The sequence below is a fragment of the Hemicordylus capensis genome, chromosome 2 (genome assembly GCF_027244095.1).
Source record: "Hemicordylus capensis ecotype Gifberg chromosome 2, rHemCap1.1.pri, whole genome shotgun sequence".
NCBI classification, from domain to species: domain Eukaryota; kingdom Metazoa; phylum Chordata; class Lepidosauria; order Squamata; family Cordylidae; genus Hemicordylus; species Hemicordylus capensis.
This window is the reverse complement of record NC_069658.1, coordinates 192294154-192311920: the sequence shown is the minus strand read 5'-3', so window position 1 is coordinate 192311920 and position 17767 is coordinate 192294154. Positions and strand designations below refer to the sequence as shown.

The 17767-nt window shown below is 46.5% G+C and overlaps 1 protein-coding gene across 3 annotated transcripts in view; it reads right to left on the bottom strand.

The window, feature by feature from the left end:
• The window catches only part of RDH8 (retinol dehydrogenase 8), a 31833-nt gene extending 17592 nt beyond the window's left edge, over positions 1 to 14241 (bottom strand). For 2 of the 3 annotated variants that reach the window (XR_008314965.1, XM_053289676.1), the window contains exons 1-4: positions 14147 to 14241; positions 12818 to 13258; positions 7132 to 7293; positions 2524 to 2703 (exon numbers count right to left, since the gene is read on the bottom strand). Coding sequence is in view for 2 of the 3 variants with exons in the window: in XM_053289676.1 (XP_053145651.1) it covers positions 2524 to 2703; positions 7132 to 7293; positions 12818 to 12923 (448 nt within the window). In the remaining variant the exon portion in view is untranslated. Of the gene's footprint in view, positions 1 to 2523; positions 2704 to 7131; positions 7294 to 12817; positions 13259 to 13987; positions 14063 to 14146 lie in introns of those variants that run through there. The other variant, XM_053289677.1, reaches the window with a different exon arrangement.
• Positions 14242 to 17767: the final 3526 nt, after the last annotated feature.

Below are 17767 nucleotides of genomic sequence, written 5' to 3'. Positions count from 1 at the left end.
TCTCCCCTACACTTTGGGATTTCCCCTCCTACGGGAGATAGAGGTACAAATTATTTAACAACACTTCACTTCTCCAAGTTTTGGGTGGCGTTTGCTCGGGCTCGCTTAAATGTGCTGCCCTCCTCTCTTCTGGAAAGGAGGTTCGCTAAGGATTCTTCAGCTACGGTTTTCTGCCCTTGTAGCTCTGGCCTCCTGGAAACTGTTACCCATGTTTTGTTATATTGCTCTTTGTATCAAGGTGTTAGAGAAGAACCTATTTCCCTCGTTAGTTAGATTTCCTGGAAGGTGTGAGCTTTTTTATACACAATATTGCCTTGCGGATACAAGCTGTGAGATCACAAAAGTGGTGGCCAAATTTTTTTATATTGCTATGAGATTAAGGTCTCACTGTTTTTAAACTAATCTATCCTGGATGTTTGTATACTGTTTTATTGTGTGTAATTTTCAGTCACTATTTGTGTATATTAGTTATATTTGTTATTCTGATTTTTATCTCTTGGCTGGCCAACGGCTGTAATAAAAACCGATTGATTGCATAGCAGTGTTGGCAGCTGGATTGGGATGCCCAGTGCAGGATCCTATCTCTCTGGGGAACTTTGCACACACACATCCCTCCAGCTATCTTGGGCTCTCAAGTGGGGCCTGTCCTCCAGTTTGAGAACCACAACAGGAGAAAGAGTTCTCCTCAGGTGTTTGTTTACATCCAAACAACTTGTCAAAATGTGGCACAAATGAAACTCTGTTTGCCTGTCCTATAAGAGGTGTCATCAACATCATCATACTGCAGTGGAATCAGTCTGTCCTTGGCTCCAAAATTAAACCGCTGGTTGGCATCCAGACTAAAACTCTTGAGTACTCCTGCTGAAATTACATAGCCCTCTAGAATAACTTATGAGTAGTACTATCCAACAACTTAGTCTGGATTACGGATGTGCACAAAACAGATTTTGCGTTTTGTTTCAAGCTCGAAACAAAATGCAGATGACCAGAACATTTCATCGAAACAGCAGTCAAACTCGTTATTTCAGAACAAAACCCAAAACATTTCAAGTGTTCCAGCTATAGGGAACAATGGGAAAACTTGAAACACCCCTTTGTCCTGCATTGGTAGCTCCTAGGAACACCAAAGTGGGTTGCATGGTAGGGCATGATGGATGCTACCCACCACCGCGCCCACAAAGCAAGTGATTTTTAACAAATGTTTAACCTTCCCCCCAACTCCCATAGGAGTTGTCCATTTCTCACCACAATACTATCTCACAAACAAACAACACTGCAACTCAAGGCAGGCAGGCACCCAAGTTCTGCCTTTGTCAATCTGAGATCCAGCAAAACCAGATAGTTATAGCAGCAAAAACACAGTATATTAGCCTCAGTGCTGAGAAAACCACAAAATCAGACCTTCCTTCCTCCTCTCCTGATGTATACTCTTTAAGAGAGACATACTATAAGGGCTGTTTCTGCCTCCCAGTGCCTTTGAATACATTTTGAAACTCCCTCCTTTTGGATTCCCCCTCCCTCCCCACAGAATGCAAGTGCCAGAAAACCAATCAGCAAAGGAAAAACGGGCCTCCAAAATGGCACTTAAAATGTCAAAATGTTTTAGATAGAGATAGGCTTGTTTTGTTCCGAGTTTAAAACAGGTCCCTTATTTAAAGGGTGTTTTGTTTCGAACTCGAAACACTTGCAACAGCCAGTTTAGAGTTGAAACATTTTGACACCGAAATGTCTTGCACATCCCTAGTTTGGATGTCAGCCAATGCTTATAACCAAGGACCTAGAAATCTTTCACTAGAGCTGCTACTAGGAAGGCAGTGGAGAGTTCTGCTTTGGCATACACTTAGGACGTTGCCTCTATGATGAATCTTTTCATATGCTGTTTTTTAAAGTGATGTGGTTGTTACTATTTTTGATTGTATATTTTTGTTTGAAACCTTTTTGTAAGCTGGCTTGATAGTCTCATGCTGAAAGTATAAATTTTATGAAAAGTAAAAGTTCTAGAAATAAAATAACATGTCCCCCCATTATGAACACTGACATCTGAAATACTTGGAGCTGAATGGTTGACTTCCAAGTTTGGAGACTGACGTTTTGCAATATACAGTACTTCCTTAAAAAAAAAAAAAAGTAAATTCAGATATTTGATGTTGAATATCTGTTGTCAAAGGATGCACTGATCCTGCCAAAGTGAAAACCTATATCTCAGATGAACATTTCACCTGAAATAAAAACCAGATCTCTTTCTTTACAAAATTTTAAATATTTAAATGTATATAATATGATGCTCCGAAATGCATTGCCCTATCTTAAATGGCAGATCCCATATGCACCTCACCATATGCAGCCACGAGAGAAACTTGCATAGCCTGCTGATTTCTTCAACTTTAGCTCAACTGGGGATTCTCTGATGGCCAGGCGGTGTCATTTGATACCAGAGTTTCAGAGCTAAGCTAAAGGTTTGCAGCAACACCAGTCTGGGCTCTGAAGCCTCTGCTTCCCCTTCCCCATGCCATTCATGCTCACCTTGCATTCCCATGACACTACTGATGACTACAATTTGCCCGCTCTGCCGCTGCTTCATCTGGGGGAGAACAGCTTTGATCATGCGGATGGCACCAAAGAAGTTGGTCTCAAAGACGCGCTTCATATCATCAATAGAGATGGACTCCACAGGGCCCACGAGCCCGACACCAGCATTGTTCACTGGGGCACATAAGTAAGTTATAGAGTTAAAGACCAATCCCTGTGCTAAGCAAAACATCCACTATTACCAGAGCAGGTCCTGAGCAGGAGTGGAGACCCTCCCTTTGTGCCCACCATTGGCTCTCTACATATTCTTCTGTGTCTTCAAACTAGGAACTCTTCCTTCCTCTAATACTGACTTCGCTGTGGCAATTTCCTCTCATAGTTAGGTGTACGTCGGCTCTGCCTTTAGAATGACCATTTTGCTAGGAAATGGGATTGACTCGGGGCCATTTTGTATGCAAACCATGTGTTCTAGCACTGATCTGTGGTTTCTTCCAAAGGGAAACAGTGTGGTTGCTAGGCAACTGCAACATCACCATAATAGTTGAGCCTAGCAACAGCAAATACAATGCTCCCCCTTCTTCCTAGTCAGGAGAAAAGGACCAGGACGATTGAAACACCTGCCTAGGAAGATGACAACAGTGACACCTGATGGAGGTCATATTTTGGCTAGTGGGTGAACCAGCTCTTACTCTTATCACTGCCAACAGGTAGGGAACCTCAGAACAAGTCCTTTTGGAGCTTACCCACTTATCTTTTTACCTCACCTGCAAGTAGATTATGTGCTTTACATTTATATTTATTAAGGAACTAGGAAAGTATGTGAGTGTGTGAGAGGGTGTTTAGTAAGGCAACTGAGAGCAAATGAGCACACTAATCTACAACTGGGAGATTAGGGAGATACAATGTTCAGGGTAGTCCTGATGCTAGTGATTCAACTCCACTGGTGAAAGTTTTCTTGGGGAAAATATCTTTGCGGGGAATCTGTTGTCCTAGATCTAGAACCTTCCTTTGGATGACAGTTTGTTCTCTCCTGCTGCTCTCTTCTTCTGGCAAATTTGCATGAAAGAGTTAACTTGGAGGGTGGGAGCTAATGTTTGTGAATAATCCTACTTTGGTTGGTTGTATGTGCATGATGTGGTAGTGGTGGGGCGCAGAGGCAAAATCACACCTTCACTTTTTGAATATTGAGAAAAATGCAGCTCTCCAAAAAACCCACAGCTCGTATGCAAAGCAAGCAATTTAATGTACTGATGCTTAAAAATGAATAATGGTTTCCTAGCATGATATTTGGTTAGAAAAGGGCAGATTTGTATTTTTATTTGAGCCAGCGTGGTGTAGTGGTTAGAGTCAGGGGCGTAACTATCATTAGGCAAGGGGAGGCAGCTGCCTGGGGCCCCCACGCCTCGAGGGGGCCCCCAAAGGCAAGTCAAATGTGAAGTGAGTGTGTGTGTATCAGCGAGGGGCCCATTTTAAAATTTTGTCTCTGGGCCCACTCCAGCCTCGTTACGCCCCTGGTTAGAGTGCTGGACTAGGACTGGGGAGACCTGAGTTCAAATCCCCATTCAGCCATGAGACTTGCTGGGTGACTCTGGGCCAGTCACTTCTCTTTCAGCCTAACCTACTTCACAGGGTTGATGGGAGAAGAAACCGAAGTATGTAGTACACTGCTCTGGGCTCCTTGGAGGAAGAGCAGGATATAAAATGCAAAAAAACCCACTAAAAATTATTGTATCCTCTATAATAATATGGTAGAGTGTGATCCTGTGCCGCCCATGTCTTTCTCGCCTGTTCTGGGCATGCACGAGAAAGATACGGCCGCCCAGATACGGCTGCCATGATGAGTGGGGAGAAGCGGCGGCCAAGGAGAAGCGGCCGCCGCGAAGCCGGGTGGGGGAAAGAGGCGGGGGGGGAAAGCTGGCTAAGGCGGCGGCAAAGCCGCGGCCCCGAGCCAAAGTCGGACGGGGGGGAGGCCGACATGTGGGAACCGGGAGGGGGCCAGGAGGGGAAGTCGCCGGAGGTGAGCCGGCGGCCGCTTCGGCGGCAGACACAAGCCGGTGGCCGCAGCGCCGACGGAGGCCAGCCGGGGAGGCGGAAATCCAGAAAGGGGAGGCCGGCGGTGGAGGGGGGCCCTTGCCTGGCCGGGGAGACCGGCCGCGGCATGGAGGCTGGTGGCGGCGGGAGGGGGAATGACGACAGGGGGCCCGGAGCACAGAACTCCCCTAGCGCCCGTTAATTTAACAGGCCAAAAATAACTAGTTCGCCATAAGCCATCACAGTATCCAAAATACAGATGGAGAGTTAAAATCAGAAAACGTTTGAATCGGACCTTCCTGTTCTAAATATTAGTGCAGAACTCTGGACCTCTGGCCTGTAGGCTATAGTTTATAGAGATAGTGTATGTGAAATACTTTTAAAGCTGAAGGAAATCATATACAAATATGAATAAATATCTATATGAAAGCCAGTTCTCAACTTTGTCACATTCCAGATTGACCACAGAAACCAGCATAGGGCTATGTAGATAAGAGTAGGCTTGATTCTTGGTGGGGTCATTGGGGCAGGGAGTAGGTTTAGACCACACTCCACTATAGTGGTTCTTGTCCTGATGTGCACCCCTTCAATTTATCTGAATGTCTGCCACAGGAAACAGAGGGTAGGTATAAATGGAGAGTTTTCACAATGGAGGGAAGAAAGAAGTGAGGTCACCCAGGGATTTGTACTTGGACCGGAGTTTTTTTTAATGTATTCATAAATGATCTAGAAGTTGGGGTAAGCAGCGAGGTGGCCAGATCTGCAGATGACACCAAACTATTTAGGTTAGTGAAATCCAAAACAGATTGTGAAGAGCTCTAAAAGGATCTCTCCAAATTGGATGAGTGGGTGACAAAATGGCAAATGCGGTTCAGTGTTGGCAAGTGTAAAGTGATGCATATTGGGACGAAAACCCCCAACTTCAAGTATACGTTGATGGGATCTGAGCTGTCGGTGACTGAGCAGGAGAGGGATCTTGGGGTTGAGGTGGACAGCTCGTTGAAAGTGGTTGATTCAATGTGCGGCAGCTGTGAAAAAGGCCAATTCCATGCTAGGGATCATTAGGAAGGGGACTGAAAATAAAACGGCTAATATTATAATGCCCTTATACAAAACGATGGTGCGGCCACACCTGGAGCACTGCATACAATTCTGATTACCACATCTAAAGAAGGACATTGCAGAACTGGAAAAGGTGCAGAAGATGGCAACCAAGATGATCAGGGGCCTAGAGCACCTTCCTTATGAGGCAAGGCTACAATACCTGGGGTTTTTTAGTTTAGAAAAAAGACGACTGCAGGGGGACATGATAGAGGTCTATACAATCATGCATGGTGTGGAGAAAGTGGATAGAGAGACATTTTTCTCCCTTTCATATAATACTAGAACAAGGGGTCATCCCATGAAATTGATTGCCAAGAAATTTAGATCCAACAAATGGAAGTACTTTTTCACACAACGCATGATCAACTTGTGGAATTCTCTGCCATAAGATATGGTGACAGCCAACAACCTGGATGGCTTTAAGAGGGGTTTGGATAACTTCATGGAGGAGAGGTCTATTAACGGCTACTAGTCTGAGGATGCCTCTGAGTACCAGTTGCAGGGGAGTAACAGCAGAAGAGGGGGCATGCCCTCAGCTCCTGCCTGTAGGCTTCCAGCAGCATCTGGTGGGCCATTGTGTGAAACAGGATGCTGGACTAGATGGGCATCCTTGGGCCTGATCCAGCAGGGCAGTTCTTATTTACTTTATGGGGGAAAGTAATCTATTGCACTTAGGAACAGAGTTGTGGTGCGGTAGAGGGCAACATCCTGCCCACCCTCCTTAACAGTGGGTGGCCTGGCCTCTATTTTCAAGGACACTGCGGTGTAGAACAAGGTCAATACGTTCCCTTTTGACGGCAGCTCCAAAGTTGCCGGGGAGAGTGTTTCTAAGCTACTGTTAATACTCACACCCCACCAAAAATCCTAGGAGTTGGCCTTGAGTGGTAGAAATAAGCACACACTGTGTGGGGGTAAGTGTTCTTCCACTTTTTCTGATGGCTTTGAAACCCTGATTGATTTGTGGGGACAGGAAAAGGACATGTTTCTCCTGGCCTGGATCTACTGCTCGATTCATTTTTGGCAATTGTCTCCCCATGCCTTCTTCCATCCCTCCCCAGTCAAACTGTCTGGGCCTTTTGCTAGTTTTTGTTGTATTGAAGCACAGTGACTTGACTATTCCCTTAACTACAACCAAACTCCCCCCCCCTCTCTTCCCTTGGAATAGAAGAAAACCTGCTGCAGGCCTATATTAAGAGCCCTGCTAGAGAGCTGTATGTAACCCCTTTGAATATACTTGTTAGGTTAGCAGCACCTGTGTGGAGCCTGCATGCTGAATCAAAGTTCTGCAGACAACACAATTGTAGCTATGCTGCGGTAGGGGCATTCCCAGGACAAGCACTTAACAGAGCAGAGAAGCAGCCTCTCTTTGTAGCCCTCCTCTTCTCCCGCACCACCCGCAGCAAACTAGTACAGGGGAGAGCGACCACCCTCCTCTCTGACTATGAGCCTTCCCTCCTGAACTCCTACCCAGAACGTCCAGCCGTTTCTCGGGAAGACTGTTCATGCACTCAGTCACAGACTCGTCACTGCAGACATCGAGGCGCTGGATGCTCAGGGTCTTGTTGAGGGTGTCCCCCGCAGCTGCCTCCAGCTTGTCCTTCTTGCGCAGGTCCCGCATGGTGGCAATGACTGGACAGGAGAAAGAGCACAGGCCCGCACAGCCCCATGTATTACTAAAGGAGAGGCTTAAGACAGGTAGACTGGAGGGCATGATCAGTCAGTGTGAAACAGCAAAACCTTAATAAGCCCCCACCATGAATTAAAGTTTGCAGATGTATTCAATAATTTAAGCTTGGTCTACACACAAAGCAGACTGAGATGGTAGAATTCCGAGGTGCACTTTACATTGCAGGCAGGGTAGGGGGAACCACAATTTGAAGTGCTTCCTTGTGTGAAAAGCTCCCTGCAAGAAGAAAAGTAGCATAGCAAGGAGCTGGGGGGATCAAAACCCCATTTCCTTGATTTGCTAGTTTTCTACTTGCCAGCATTTTTTTCTTTAATAGCAAGCATTCATAAGTAGTATCTCCCATCTTTAGAATATTTATGTGTATGTGTAGTGCAAAGTCCTTGTGAATCATCACAGATTCTTTGTGGCAGGACAGTCAGGACACTGCAAGCCAGGAGCAGGTTTACTCCTTGCTGAACCACTGAGTAGAAGAATATAGCTTGCATCTTTATTTTTCTTAGGTCTTCATAAGGGCTAGAAACATTATTTAAAACGAAAGCGGAACATGTAGGGAAGGAGACTGAAGGAGGCACCAAGAAGCCTCCCCATGGCTGTAGACCTAAAAGACCAACAGCTCAGGGAGTCAAAAGGGGGGGTTGCAGCCTGACACTCGATTTGCCCACAGCATAGATTGGTTGGCTCAGAGGCAAAGAGAACGGTGGCTCTTTGCCAGGGGTCAGAAGGGCAAATGAGGATTCATGCATTGTAAGCTGATTTGGGTCCTGGTGTTAATCCCTCTGTGGCTAATCCCCCCTCTCTGGGACTGAGGCAGGGATCGGGAAGAAAGCCCAGCTGCCAATGGGAGGAATGCTCTGCTACTAAGACTCCTTACTCTGTGTGTGTGTGTGTGTGTGTCTGTCTGTCTGTCTGTCTGTCTATGTGCATCTTACATAAAGATATTTTTTGTGTGTGGCCTCTTTTGGGGCATGGCTGAGGTAGTGGAAATCAATTATACGGTGCATGGGAAGTTATACAATAATAATATTACACCAATATCGCACCTTTTTAAGGAGGCTTTTTAATGCTCCATCATCATCATCATCATCATCATCATCATCATTATGATTTTATTATTTTATTATTGTTTTGTTATATCTGGTAGGTTCTTTAGCTTCTATAGCTTTTTATAATTTTCAGTTTTAATTTGAACCTAATAATTGTGGTTTTTAATCTGACCAAAAAAAAAATTAGTTAATTTTATTACTTTTATTGTATCTGTGTCTATCTTATTGTTGTGAGCCGCCCCGAGCAGTAGTGCACTGGAGGGGCGGGGTATAAATATTTTAAATAAATAATAACAAATAATATTTACTGGCTGATGTCGGAAAATGTCTCGAAAGCAGTCCCATTGAAATTAAAAGTACAAGGTAAGGTTTTCTTAATGTGTCCTTTTCATTTCATTGGGACTACTCTGAGTAATTTTCCTCAGTATGTCAGACAGAATGCGTTCAAGGCATTCAAACTACTTCAGTCATTAGCTCAGTAATCCGTACAGCCTTACAGTATAAGGCAGGGTTTTATTACAAGGGATGTGCATGGAACTGCTCTGGAAGGTTCAATCTGAACCAAACTCAAACCGAACCACCCAGTCGGTGAGCTGGTTCATTAGAACCAGCCAGTGGTTCGGTTCTATACTAGAACCAGGTTGAGCCAGTTTGGCCCACTTCTTTATGCTTGCAAAAGGAAATCTGATAAGGATTCCCCTTTACAAGCAAAGAGGGAACTCTATGGGGTTGAAAATGGAGAGTAGGAGGTGGAGGGAGCTCATCTTATGTGCTGCCACAGTGCGACTCCTTGGTGGAGGTGGCAGTTGGCAGCGGGCCGGAAGCAACTCCCCTAGGCCCCGCCAGCACTCTCGTGGTGATGCAAATAGCCTCCGTGCATGTGCAGAGGTCACTCTAATGGTCTCTATGCTTGCATAGAGGCCCGAATCATGCCCCAGCTGGCCCATGCTGATGGGAGAGAGCGCTGGCGGGGCCTAGGGGAGCAGCCTCCACCCCACTTAGGAGCCGCGCTGCTGCCATGGTGTGTAAGGTGACCTCCCACCCACCCCTGCCCTCCCTTTTCAACCCCATAGGGTTCCCCTCTTTGCTTGTAAAGGGGAATCCTTACCGAATCCTTACCGGATTCCCCTTTGCAAACATAAAGTACTGGTTGAACCTGGTTGAACCGGATCAATCTGAACCAGCCCCGCTTGGGCATGAACTTGGACCAGCCCCCCTTTTGAGAGGGCTGGTCTGGTTTGAGCTTGAACCAGTTTAAATCGAACGCGGTTTGATTCGAACCAGTTTTGCATATCCCTATTTATTACCCCTATATTGCAGATTAAGAGACTGAATGAGGAAAAGTTGCTAAGGTCATCAGAGTGAGCCTCAGGCAAGCCTACATGTTTTCCCCTTCCTTTCTTTCCGTCTTCATGTACAAGGGGAGAAAGTTTAAAAGCTTGTTTCACAGACTGCAAAAAACTGCAGTTTCCCATTTAGTCAGAAATATAGGAAAATGTAGTATATACACATTGAAAGTTGGAATATCCAGATTTGTTAACTAAGGCTGTAGTTATAACCACACTTATTAGAAAGTAAATCCCATTGAACTAAGTAAATCCCATTGAACTAAGGGACTTATTTCTGAGTATTGGATTTGTACAGCATCTTTGGTTTGTATAACCCATCGTTTCCTGAATGTGTATGTAACAAGAAACTGGTTTGTTGCAAACTGTAAATGGAAGCTTCTAGTATCCTCCCCTTAAGCAGAGAGAGGGAAAGTGAGGAGAGTATAACACTGAAGCTTGGGCCTTCTCTGAACCACACTGTATTTTCTTATCTGCTAGGTGGCAAGGATTTTGTGTGCTCTCTCAGGGACAAACTACACATGGTGCTTAAAGTGTTACTAACCCAGATGGGCCTAGTTTTTTCCTAAATAGTAGCTGGATCATTGATCTCCCCCGTCTCCTCCATAGATTGGGACCATGATAGAGAGTAGGGTTCAAGCCCTCACTACTTCTACCACAGACCTGATCTGTCAGTACCCCCAAACTATTCACTAAAGAAAAAAATACCCCGCTCTGGGCTAATAATGCTTTAAACATCACATGGCGCTCAGGAGTATCAAACAACAGAATCACAGCCTTGTGAATCTCAGCTTCCTTAAGTTTCTTGACCTCATTGTTATGGAAAAACAGCTAAGCTGCCACAGGTGATATGGATGTAGCTTCTTTACCCTGCACCTGCCAATTTCTCTTTCCTTCTTCATGAAAACTAATATTCCAAAATTCTGCCTTTTTCATCCTCCATTGCTCTGAACAATTCACAAAAATGTGTTTTTGTTTAAATGTGTGCAGCACCTACATTCCTTAATGCAACAAAATGGGTTTTCTGATAGCAGAATTTAAAGAAGATGGGATCTAGAAATCTAGATCCCTTTGGTGATGATATTGGTGAGGCTTTTAAATTGCAGTTTGCAAGTGCAAGTGTTTCATAAGGGGATGCTGGGATGGGGGGGCAAGCTCAGCAGTGTGTTGCAGATGTGCAGTGTGAACAGTGTGCAGAGTGCATGTATGATGTCATGATTCCATGTGACTGGATATGGTACATACTCTGTTGTATGTGCATGATGCACATGGCATTGTGGTATAGTGGCTACAGTGTTGGTCTAGGACCAGGGAGACCTGAGTTCAAGTCCCCATTCAGCCATGAAACTCGCTGGGTGAGTCTGGGTCAGAACCTTATCTCTCAGCCTAACCTACCCCACAAGGTTGTTGTGAGGATAAACATAACCATGTACATCACTCTGGACTCCTTGGAAGAAGTGCAGGATATAAATGTAAAAATGAATTGAATGAATGAATAATTTAATTCAATTTAATAGCGAAGGCAACTAGCTTACATGGCTTTAATAAAGGGTTACTCAAACTCCTGGAGGATAGACCTATTGATGGCTTTTAGTAATAGTAACTAAATGGAACCTCCAAGTTCAGCATCAGTATACCTCTGAATACCAGTTGCTGAAGCTGGACAACAGAGGAAGATGATCATCTTCATGCCTTGCCCCTTCTTGGTGAGCTTCTCAGAGGCATCTGACAGTAAACAGCATGCTAGACTACCTTTGGTCTGCTCATGCAAGGCAGGTGTGTGTGTTTGTGTGTGTGTGAATGCAATGTGTTTTGGAAAGCTGTGTCCAGTGTGCGTGCATATTAAAAACATAAGAACAGCCCTGCTGGATCAGACTCATGGCCCATCTAGTCCAGCATCCTGTTTCACACAGTGGCCCACCAGATGCCGCTGGAAGCCACAGGCAGGAGTTGAGGGCATGCCCTCTCTCCTGCTGCTACTCCCCTGCAGCTGTGCAAGGGGATTGTGCAACCCATGTTTGTGTCTGCTGTCGTGCACGCAGGATCTGGCCTTGCTGTGCATGTCTGGCCTTTGTGTGTGGGGCATGGGAAGATAAGGCCCCAGTGCTAGATCCTCAGCCAGCGGTGTATCCATGCAGCGTTATCTAACAGACCTGTGGTTTACTCTCTATCTCAGATGCCCTTTGGACTTAGCAGCACCTCCCAGATCCAGTTACTTAACCCTGGGCAACGTGGTCAGCACAAGGCTCCTTGTTTGGACTCCACCTCCCATGGCAGACGCAGCAAAGTAGGGAATTGGAATTAGGGGTTGGAACTGGGACTGAGGGTGGGAGCAGAGTGGGGCTTTGATAACATCCTTACCACCCTTGATATCCCCGTCATCTTGAGCTGGTTACACAAGCGACCTTTGGCGCATGCCTGAGCCCACACCGAGTTGCTGGAGAAAGGGCACGGATCCAGCTATGGGACACGGGTGTTGAGAGAGGGGCAAGGAGGCAAAAGCAAGATCTGTCTGGAGGGGGAAGCAGGGAGGGTAGGCAGCAGCAGGGAGGGGGAGTGTGGCTGCTGAAGGCACAGGTGGGAAAGCAGGCACAGAGTAGGTGCTAAGTGTCTGCAAGGCTGATTGTGCTCTGGGCAAAGCGGGGGCCACACTCGGTGGGCAGTGCAGGCAGGTGAGTTTATAGGGCATGACGCTGCAAGGGTGTGTGGTGTGTGTGTGGGGGGGGGCACTGTAGGTGCCAGGCTGCAGTGGGCCACTAAGCAGAGTTAATGCCTGCCAGGCTTGAAGGAGTAGGCTGGGTTCCTTTCCCTCTCCAGTGGCAAGTGACCGCCCTGTCCCTGGCTCCATTATCCCATCCTGCAAAGCAGTGGGGTTGAGCCTGAGGAGATGCTGGGCAATGCCCCAGCAGAGCTTCCAGCCCCGTTGGCCTTTCTTTCTGCCCCTTTTAGCCTGTGGGGCTGGCACCCAAGGGCCACACAAAACCAGCCACCCCCGAGGCGCAGAGTCCCCCTCCCCAAGAGCACTCAGCCAGCCCCAAGCCAGCCCACCCCTGCTCTGGATGACCCCGGGGGCTCACCGTGAAATCGCCTGCCGGGATCCTGCGCCAGCTGCACAGCCATGCGCAGCCCGATGCCCGAGGAGCAGCCGGTGATGAGCACGGTGCGTGGAGCTGCCTTGGCCATGGCTGAACTGCTGTGACTGGTGCCTGAAGGGGATCAGGGCTGAGAGAGCGGCAGAGCTCCAGCATGTGACCCAGGGATCAGCTGGAGAGGAGACTTGAGCTGGTGACAGGGCTGGCAGGCTGGGCGGAGGCAGCTCTCCCGGCTCCTTCAGGGCAGATGGCCACCCCTCCAAACCAAGCCTAGGATGGCAATCCCCAGAGCTCCCTGCACGAGCCGCTGTGGCTAGAGAGTCCTCACAGCCATGCCCAGCGTTTGGGCCGGTTCCCTACAGGAGCAGCCAGGCCCTGAGCACAGCTTGGTCTGGTGGGTAGATTATTCTCGCTCAAAGACTGGATCTTAAAAGGGAGAGAGAGAGAGAGAGAGAGAGAGAGAGAGAGAGACCCTGCTGTAAATGCACATGCAAATACATAAGCAAGACCACGTCATGTGGACTGCTTTTTCTTTCACGGCTTTTAACCACCTCATGCCTCTCGGAATCAAGGTTGCTAAGGAAGATTACCCTAGTGAGCTATGGGCCAGGAGAAAAGTGAGCTGCGAAACAAGTCACTGGTCCAAATCTTACCTCTGCCCAGAGCAAATGGGGCAGCCTTAGGCAACCCGTCCCCACAAAAGGAAGATGATGGCTGAATATCTGTCTTACAGAGCTGTTCGGGCTGGGGAGTAGCAACCCAGGGCCCCACACTCACGCCCCCCCCCACTTCCCACTGCAGCCCAGCAACAGAATCTCCTAGTTCTGACAAGGCCAGAACAATATTGATTCCTCACTTGGTGGGAGGGGTGTCCTACACACAATTTTTGCCCTGGGGCTGTTGTATGTTTTGCTGAAATAAAGTATTTTTGATTTCTCAGCGGTGGCGGCACCAGGGGGGGAAAATTGAGGGGGGCACAGTGCGTTTATGGGTGGGCGAGCTGTGTCCCATATATTAGATTTTAAAAACAGAAATGGAGGACGGGGGTGGGGAGCACAATCCGTGTGTGTGTGTGTGTGTGTGCTTGCCTCTCTTTCCCCTTTGGAGCTGCCCTTGCCTCTCAGGCTTTGCAAATGCCAAGTTGGGCTTCCTCACTTCTTCAGTGAATGCATATGGATGATATATATTTGCCTGTGTGGACTGTGGAAGGGGAGCATGCTTTGCCTTCTGCCATGGGCCAGAGGACTAAGGGCCATTGGGAGGTTCCACTTCCTGTCTCCGCAGGAAGGACATCACAGCACATGGAAGACCTACCTGGCCCCAGCTCTCAGCCAACGAATGAGCAGCTGCAAGGAGCTTATGTTTCCGCTGTTCGCTGGAAGGAACTCTGCTCGAACTACCAGTTGCCCTTGGTTAGCAGAAGAAGTGCAAAGAAGGTAACCCTGGGCTCTGCCACAGACAAGAGGAACAAGGGTTGCTGGGTAGTGTGTGTTGTATTGTTTCAATCTAGTGTAAGCTGCCACCATGTAGATCATTTTGATTGACAGGTGAGGTATACATTCTGTCGACAAACACACACATTGGGATTTTCCTGCTCGCTAGCAATTATGAATCCAAAACCATCATGATTGGACGCAGAGAACTGGACGCAGAGATTGGACGCAGAGTGCAATGCTGTGCAATGTACATGTGAGGGAATTAGGATCCAAATGAGGGACAACATAGTTTTATTTTTGTACAATAAATCTGAACTCATGCTTGTGTAAGATAAGGGTCTAGAAGAAGAGCTGGGAATTTGTATCAGGCTTCATGGCAGTAGAAAACCCTTTTATACCAAACAGGTATGCTCTGAAATAAGGCAGATCTCCTCAGTGTTGCACAGGGTGGGGGTTAGGGAGAAAGGGAAGGAGATGAGCATTTGGGGTGTCAGCATGAAGCCAACCAGGGAAGGACATCAGAAAGTCTTTTGACAGTAACATTGTACTGTATGGAACTGATCTGCAGCTGAATGTCTGACACCAAACTCCTAGGATTCGGTGTTGATTGTTGGGAGATTCTGGACTTTGACTGGAGGGACCTGCTTAGAATTGTAGCTCAGTCCACAGATTTTCTGTCTGGCAAATCTTTGCCTCCATTTTCTGTCTTTAAAATAGCAGCGAGAGTGACACTTGCTTGCAGGGCTGTTGTCAGGATGAACAGCATTTGGCACCCAGAAGAACCACCTCTTTCGTGCTCATTTTTATGAAGGCCAGCCCAGCTACACAAACATCCCCATGCAGTCATTTTGGAGTAGCAATATTTTTCAGTGGGAGGGTGGATGGGGAACCAGTGAAAGAACATGCAATCTGAGAAACGGGTCCAGAGGTAGGGTTGCCAACTGTCCCTTTACGCAGGATGTCCCTCATTTCAGGGATGAAATGTTGGTCCCTAAAGGCACAGCATTTGTCCCTCATTTAATTCAGTTACATATACATCAATGATACTCAGGCTCTTGATTACCACTGCATACACCTCCTAGCCCCCCTGCCCCCAGAAACTTGTGCCCCTCATTCTGGCAATGAAATGTGGGAATGCTGTAATGCTCACACTCCAGAAGGCTCACTGACATGGACACTCGGAACGTTGTGCTCCAAGCATTCTCTGCAATGCTGCAAAGGCTCATGGGACGCACCTCTGGCATTGAACCTTCACAAAGAAAAGAGAACTCTGCCGGGGGGGAGGGGGGCTCCCTTCTCTGCGATCATGGGGCACAAATTCTGGCGTTGAATTATGCTGCAGCCACACAGCAAATCTTTTAGTCTTGTTTTGGTGCAGTAGATGTCAGTTAATTCAACCCTTCCTCCCAATTTCTTGACTGCATTTTCCTGATATGAATATTTATTTATTTTATTGATATACTGCCCATCTAAAATAGCTCGAGGCAGTTAATCATATTGCAGTTTAAAGAAAATATGGGACTTGGTTTTATTCTTTATATAACTTCTGTGTTCTGACCAATATAATACAAATTCTAGGTTTAAAAATACATTTTGACATGAACTGTTGTTATCTGTGTGGATCTCAAAGGGAATAATAAGAACAAGAAAGAAAGAGAGACTCAGGGCAGGTACACTTGATGAATATTGTTCTTTTATTGGAATAATTCAAAAGTTTGTAAAAGGTCTTGGGAACAGACCTTTGTTTATTTAAATGATTCATATCCCACCTTTGTTAAAAAGAAGGACAATGCAGTTAACAATGTGAAATAAAACAATAAAACATAATGCACAATATTAATAAAACAATATAACAGCAGTCTAAAGATAGACAAAAATGCTGCTGATCTGATAAAATTGCAACTTTACCCCCATCCCTGCCAAAGCCAGACAAAATACATGTCTTCAACTGCAGTTGAACTTTAAACACAGCAAACATTTGCAGGTTTCTTGTTTCTACTGCCACTAGATGGCAACATCCCCTAATAATGTCTGGACCCTGACTGAACATAGAGAAAAACAGATAGTATCGGGTGGTGTTTTAAATGACTTATCTAGGCCCTGTAGGGATCAGAAAGGACCAGGCGAATCATAAGAACATAAGAAACAGGGAACAGTGTGAGTGGATTTTTATTCAGCATTTCAGCTCTGCGTGTGACTACCACTGAAGTGTCCATTCGTTAGCTGCCACTATATTTTCAACTTAGTAGTAGTAAACTGCCCAGGGCTATTAATTTCAATTGGTGGTATAAAAATGCAATAAAGAAAAGTGTAATAAAGAAATATGCAGGGTTTTTTTAATCCATAGAGGAGCTTCTTTTTGTCTTCCTGCAATTATTCAGATGGCTGGATATGTCAGAAAGTTAATTTCTTTTCTTTCAGAATGGTTCTCATATATATATATATATATATATATATATATATATATATATATATATTTATATTTATATTTATATTTATATTTATATTTATATATAATATTTCTTATGCCTCCCCCAATCTAAATAGCCTCTATTTTGTATTTCTTGGGAATCCGATCTAGCTTATTTCAGTGCCATTACCTGCCCCCGCCCCCCCTCCAGGCCAGGTGGTCCAAACAAGCATAGCAAGGAAGTAGAAGGGGAAGAGTCCTTCTGACCAGATACTTCCAAAGGGTTGATGTGAATACTGACCTGTGCACCATGCCAAGGGCTGCATATCTTGAGCAGGGATGCCGAGGGTGGGAAACTTGACTGGGGCCAGCCACATGTATGATTTCAACTCAGATCTTCCACGTTTCCAGACCTGACACCCTCAACTAGTTTACCTCATGGAGCCCAGAACACCTTCTTACTCCTCTCTCCATTTTTCTCCTCCTCTTCCTCTTCAAGAAACATAAGAGACAAATGACCGGTGGTACTGTGGGTGCAGCATGCCTTAGCAGAGCTGCCACCTTCATCCCTCCATACGCATCCATACGCGGGAGCACTGTCTGCTGTAAGAGAACCCCCTCAGGGGATGGGGCCACAGCTCAGTGCTGCTTGCATGCAGAAGGGCCCAGGTTCACTCCCTGGCATCTCCAGGTAGGGCTGGCAGAGGATCCTGCTTGAAACCTTGGAGAAGCCACTGCCAGTCATTGTGGCCAACACTGAACTAGATGGACCAATGACCTGACTCAGAAGGCAGCTTCCTATGTACCCCAGACATTGGACCCACTTGCAGTCCAAGTCATCTTCCCTCTGAGGAGAGAAAGCAGGGTCCTAGATTTGCTGCACAAAGGATGAGCTCCCCCCCCCCACCTCCCACCAGAGGATTAGACAGGGAACAGACAAGGATCCACAGCTGGTGCAGCCAGAGATTTAAAGGAACGTGGTGTGCGTGTGTGTGTGTAGAGGGATAAGCCCTACCCCTTTGGTCAAAGGGTTCTGAGAGCCAAAACACACAGGGAGGTGAGGGAGGAAGTTTCTAAGTTTGGTTGGAA